General features: G+C 40.0%; 1 protein-coding gene across 4 annotated transcripts in view; it reads right to left on the reverse strand.

Moving 5' to 3' along the window:
- Positions 1-6,439, reverse strand: part of col11a1b (collagen, type XI, alpha 1b) — a 61,381-nt gene extending 54,942 nt beyond the window's left edge. For 3 of the 4 annotated variants that reach the window (XR_014125959.1, XM_027031245.3, XM_035528311.2), the window contains exons 1-2: positions 6,067-6,439; positions 1,061-1,225 (exon numbers count right to left, since the gene is read on the reverse strand). Coding sequence is in view for 3 of the 4 variants with exons in the window: in XM_027031245.3 (XP_026887046.3) it covers positions 1,061-1,225; positions 6,067-6,181 (280 nt within the window). In the remaining variant the exon portion in view is untranslated. The remainder of the gene's footprint in view (positions 1-1,060; positions 1,226-6,066) is intronic. The other variant, XM_081723133.1, reaches the window with a different exon arrangement.
- Between the last annotated feature and the right edge of the window lie 249 nt (positions 6,440-6,688).

Raw genomic sequence — 6,688 nt, forward strand, 5'->3', positions numbered from 1 at the left:
GTTTTCCATACACATAAGAAGGAATAAAATGTGTGCATCTGTCCTTAGCTGATTATATAAAAAGTTCCAAACAAGAAGTACTTTGTGCACAGTATACACTATAATATGAAAAGAGTTATCCCTTAACACTTATGCCCTCCTCTGGGAATGAAATAGCTAAGAATAAGAGTTTAATTGTCTTTCTCTTGCCACATTAAGTTTACAATGGTGGAAGAGATCTAACCATGAACTGCTGACATAAGTGGCAAAACAGGGAAGGGCCTGCTGAGTATGAAACCATGAGAAAGGCTACATGGCAGTTGGCTCTCCTTCTACTTTGAACACACCCACTGTCTAAAAATATTAATTCGCTGAAATTTCTGGTTTTAAAACTATAGGAATCCTGTTTTTGGATTTTGGACAAAAATCAAAGATATCTAATTGTTAATTTAAACTCCTGCTATTTTGTGATTTGATTTTCTTTTGCAGTCTGGCCAATTTGGGAGGTACCCAAATCACGCAGACTGGGACTCCTTAGATAATGAGACTGCTTATAGTAAATGTGCATATCCTGCCATAATAATGAAAGTGAACGACGATCAACATAACCAAGGCAATGACAATAAATATAGGGGAGAGTTAAAGAGGAACAAAGAAAAATGCTCCTCATGTCAATAAGCTGAACAGGATGCTATTGGATGGCTAACAACAGTACACATGGTCTTCACAATCAGCTTACCTTAATTTGTATTAAAGTCTCCTTCATCATTGATTATTTTGTGGGCAGTAGTTTTTATAGTCAAAGCAAAAACATTATCAAAGAATTTTCCATCTCCCATGTTTGCCAAAACAATAAATCTTTCTTTCATGAGTAACAGGCAAGTGGAGCAGTACAATTAAAACCCATTTAAAGTGCAGCTGACTTAAACCATGTTTTCTAGAGAAAAATGAAACATTGCATGGTGAACCCAGACTGACGTATAACATGTAGTATTGGTTTATGGCTTTCTCCATGATAAAGAGCAGTTGTGGTGTAGTGACTGATGTAGAAGGGTGACCCAGATGAGAGCCAGGTGATTACCTGGGAAGAGCTGCTTAGTGGGTGTGCTAAGCTGGGCCTGCTTCCCCACTCTGTAGGCTACGTCTGGCTTGGATCCCCTGCGTATGGCGCAGAATCCCTGCGTTTGCTTCACTCCGCCCGGAGAGCTGTGAAAGTCTAAAATCTTGAGCACATCCACTGGTTCTGCTGTGAAGAGGAAGAGTTTGGATGTTATTGTCACGGTGGCTGCCAATTCGTAACTGTGTTCATCACATTCATTTCATGCAGGAGAATAAACAGTCTTTTCTTCTCAGCATAATTACCCAAAGGCATTTAACTGAAGGCTCTTTCTGCTCCTAAGTAATGTCATCTACTTAATCAGTTATAGTCACAACAGAAGTACTGGCAAGTAGAAGTATAATCAAACTAATGGAGCTTTCAGTGAAACTTTTTTTTGGCATGCAAGTACTCAACAAATCTGAGAAATCTAAACTTCTTAATAACCTGAAGCTAGCTCTAAATCTACAGACACTTAGACTTGAATGCTTGAAGTAGCTGCAACAGCAGTTGTACTGCACACTGTTAGTGAGCAATTACCACACATTACAAGTAAAGACATCTAAGAGTTTAATTCTGCTGACTGGACAGCTAGTGTAAACAAACAACTTATGCTTGTTGATACCAGATGCTGCCATTTTTCCCCCTAAGAGCTCTAACGATGATTAATGGTTTAACTATGCCTGATTTCCGGCCACTGTATACCTGCTGTAACTGCCATGTGCTTTTATCACATGCCAAATAGGGCAATTGGTGTTTTACAAGAAACCTGAGTTGAGCTTAAAGACATGATGAAGCCCCAAGCTGGGCTGAGCAGCCGGCCACCAGGTCCATTGGCGAAGGCCAACAGGCCAGGAGTGGCCTGTGCTGGGGCTGCTCATTGCCCCATTGCATCTATGGAGGCACAGCAGGCTGTGAGTTTTACAAGCAGTCTGTCAGGATCTGTAGAACTGTAGTTACTGCCCATGTTCAAGTCACGTCTGCCAGCTCTTTCATCCTGCTTGCCCCAGCACTATAGAGTGTTTCAGACAGCTTGCAACTCTTCAATCAAACTGCTACAACAGTAAATTGGAGGCATTCACAGGATGATTAATATAGGACTTTCCAGTAAAAGCTGGTTGCGAGTAGCCATGTAATGTCATACTGACGTACTGCCTTTCTTAAAAGTTTCAGGGCTCATCTTGGGTGCTTCTAGAAAGAAGAAAGCTAAGATCTCTGTCAAACCTGATGAATGGAGTGTTACATGAGGTCAGAAAGATAATCATGTACCAGAGTATCTCTGGCTCATGGTGAAATAAACTGGACTCACCACAGATATCAGTCAATATGTCAGGCTGCCTTACATAAGTATTAGTAAATGTCTCTGAGGCCCAATGACAAACAAATTCCTTAGAGAGCCTAATGGAGTAAGCCAGGGAGTTGAAGGAATACAGTGTAAGCAGTGGTAGCTCAGTGGTTAAAGTACTTGATTTATAATTGGAAGCTTGCTGGCTCAAGCCCTGCTGCTGTTGGGCTCCTGAGCAAGGCCCTTAACTTGTGCTCAGTCATAATTTTGAGTTGTTTTGGGTAAAAGGGACATGAGATATCGCACCTTGGGCATTTGGGTCTACTTTCCAACTATCTGAAAGGACGTTTCTACACACAATGAACTGCATCCCTGCTGACGAGACCTGTCTCTTATTTTCTTGAAAGTTCAGCATTGGCAGAACTGATTTATAGGAAACCTTAGTGGGTTTTTATTTTTTCAACTGTTTGACACCACAAAGGGTCTGTTTCCCCCCAATTCCATTCATCTGGAACTCAAACAGAGGCTTGGGAAAGTACTTCAGGGAAAAAATAAGACCTTGAAACTTCCACTAGATCAGCCACATAGCACAGACCATTACTAACAAAAAATGCTACTAATGGTTTAGTAGTAGTAAAATATGTTCAAAATCCATGGACCAAAAACAAAGTACTGTATATGTTGGATGTGATAGCAGGTAAAATGTACCTAGGAAACTGAAAAAAAAAAAAAAACATAAAAAACTTTTAGGCTGTTACCAGCTAGAATAGCTACCTACTCACAAACTAACTTTACCTTAAAATATAGGGTGGTATACTGTGGGTTTTCCCAGTCCTGGATTTACCATATGGCTGGGATAAGCAGGAAGTGCTGGTCTCACATTTCCTGTTCCACTTAAATGGCCAGGTGGGGGTGGGGTTTGGGAGGTGGGGAACACTGCTGGGTTAGTGAACATACTGAAACCATTAGAGCCCTTGCATGATACACTCCACGAAACATGTCCACACACCATTCAGCAGTCAAATATCAATATGGCACAAGATAAACTATGTTGGGGGTTTTTTCCATTACAGTCCAAGTGCATACAAATTTATACCACAATTTATAGAGCTGAAAAAAATTAAATTGTGAAGGTGTCAATGATGTAAATGACTGTAAAAAGTTATGAATTTTCATATGTTTTTTAAGACACTGAAAAATCCTGTAAGAGATAAGCTCAGATGCCGTAATATTGCTGTGTTCTTGATGACCATGTCTTTGTAACTGATGTGATGGGCTTTACCCATACTCATTACTCTCCTGAAAGTTTCCACTTACAGAAAACCCCCAAGTGCTTAAAAACAGATGATCCACTAATTATCATCTATTAAAAAAAAGAGTTTTAAAAGAACTGGACTAATAGTTGTCCACACCCTTGAAATGGGGAAATCAATAGTCTGTAACTCTTCTGAGTTTTGTAGAGAAGGCTGTGCTGCTGTTTTTTCTATTCTGCAGCATGAACTAAAGGTCTCTTTGTGTAATTTAGAATGCTTTTCACTGATGCTGCATACCTAAAAGCCTCATATATTCCAGATGTGAAGAATAGGCCAGCTCTGGAAGGCTGCGCTTACAGAAGCTCAACAAAAACTATAATATTCCAAATCTATTAAAGTATGGATTATCCTTCAAGCGCATTGAGGGTCTGAAATTGCACTGCTGCTGTTTGGCTTCCATTAGCCTATACTTTTAATTCTTTTTTTTATATCAAACATGGTAGAGAATTCTTCTTGGAGAGGGAATAGCACAAGCACTGAAAATTCTGGAAATTAAAAAAGTATATATTTTTGTACAATTTGTACACAAATTGTTTTCTCTTCAGAGTTGAAGGAATATTCCCATGCTTTATGTTGCCTTTGAGCTATCTGTACCCTTGGCAGTGTAGCCTTGCAGATGCACAAGTCCTCTTTCATATATTACAAAAGGCAACAACAATGCTTACTAATAGCTGAGGGAAAACTTCAGAAACATTCAGATTTCCCTTTAGCTGAAATTAAGCAAACCTTCTAGAATTCAGTGGACTGAAATAGTGTGCATCTAGGACTATAATGCATATAGAACAGGACATGTCTATACACACATGACAACATGTTTTTTGTTAATACTATGTTCAATGCATAAATCTTCACCCAATTTTGGGTTATATATCACAAGAACTGATGTCATGTAACCCCATTAATAGTTTTTTTCACAGCCATGTCTTACATTGACTGTGTCATCAACCCTGCATGAACTGTGGTGCATCATCAAAGCTAGCATCACCTGCTCTGGTGGTGGTTAATCCTATTGGGCAGGGCCAGTCTTTACGTGAATCTTGTGACTCATGTAAGCAACATCTAACATGAACTTTTGGCTACTAATCTCCATCTCAAGGCTATCACATTACAAAACAGACCCCACTCCACCCTAATAAATGTACAATCCTCTTTAGGGCAGCCTTGCATCTTATTGTGATTATTGCACCACCATTACAGATTATTGTGCCACCATTTTAACCTCAAGGTGGTCTACATCTGGAATATAGGATTTCAAAAAGGATGACATGATAATGTTACTTAAACAGGTTAATTAAAAGGTTAATTAAATTAGGTATACCCTGTTTTTTAAAACCCAGATAAAATCTAGTTTTAACCAAAGAAGGAAAAGGCCCTGTGGAATTTCCATTTATGAATTTAGAATAACTGTATTAATATATACATTTGGTCAAATTAATGAACTAAACTTTAAAATTACCAACATGGTAGCAAAAGAATAATGTCACTTCTTGAACAGGTAGAATAGAAAGATAGAAATATAATGGATAAATAGGGGATTATATATTCAGTGTTAAAATACACTGGTTAGGTTCTCCATCAACGCCCCTTATGGGCCTTCAGTGGGAACCAGGGTAGTGTGGAGAAATGGTGCTCTTCTCTGAGCTGAGGATCTTCTGAATGTGGCAGCGGGCACACGAGTGCCCCACACGCGCATAATAGGGACTGCAATGCGCACGAGAGAACTTCGCCAGCCCGGCAAACATCTCAGTTCAACAGCACAGTGAAACTGAATATGCTACGTTAACTGATATTAATACATTCGATTAGTCGACTGTTATTTGGTAATTATTGTATCACCTTGAATTAGGATAAGCGAACTTTTCTTCAGTCCTATAAATAACTAACAGTCATTTTTCTGGAGCAACAAAAGCAACAGTTGGATTATGTGCCTATAAATATTACAAGGCCCGCACAGTTGTAGCATCCAAATCCAAACTCAGCATTAAAGTTCCCTCTAACCTCACACCTTAAACGACACTTACACACACAAAGAATTTTTGTCTTGGTAAACCCGTATAAAGCGAACAAAAGAGTTCCTAGCCCAGCTTCATATCAGCGTCTCAGCCGCCGCGGTTAATAGTTGTGGCCGAGTAACGGAATTCAGGGCCACTGGGAAGGAGATTTAAAACCTGACATGTGCAGTCTAATGAAATTCTGCTGCCTTCGTTTACTCGTTTGCTACTAATGTAAAAAAAAAAATAAAAAAAAATACATGCACGTTCGAGGTTCCACGGATGCAGACTTGATTCCGGAGCAGAGAGGAGAACAGCAGGTCTGCTGTCATCACAGAATTGCGAGGATGCCCTGAAGCTACTGTGTGAGTGGAACACAAGACCTGGACACAATTTCCTTACCCGCTCTCACATTTGCCGCTTGTAGGACGAACGTTATAGTGATGAAAGTCGGTACATAGCAATTCCACAGCCACTTTTTCGTTTTCCACCTTGATGACCACCTTTGTATATCCATGTTCGGTGCCCACCGCTGTGAACAAATCGGGCAACTTGTTTCAAGACTCTTTCCTTTCCTCAATCCAAAATATTTATTTATTTTTGTATTGCCATAAGTGAGGAAAAAGTTAATTAGTTTCTTCTGGGAAAAAATCCGTGAACCTTTACTCCTCAATCCCTTCGCCCAGCCCTCAGACAGGAGGTGTGTGGGTTTTCATGAAAAACTGGAAACCGTGCGGTCCCCTAAGAGGCTAGCCGTCAAGAGGGCTGGACAGGAGTAAATCTGACCCACGAGTGAAAGGAACTGACACGGGAAAATCTTCTTTTTAGCAAATCAACAGTCTCCAAAAGATCTTTAAGATCCGCCCATCATCGCACCAAGAAGTTCAAAAGTTTGCAACCGTAGCTGAAGAGGTTTTCAGCCTTGCGACGGAAAGAAGAGCCGATTGCCTAGGAGCGACGGTCACCTGCAGGCGATACTGTATTTTTGTGGATTATGCTGTGACAGAACAATCATTGTTGCATA

The sequence above is a fragment of the Electrophorus electricus genome, chromosome 11 (genome assembly GCF_041902795.1).
Source record: "Electrophorus electricus isolate QZ-2024a chromosome 11, ASM4190279v1, whole genome shotgun sequence".
Lineage (NCBI taxonomy): Eukaryota > Metazoa > Chordata > Actinopteri > Gymnotiformes > Gymnotidae > Electrophorus > Electrophorus electricus.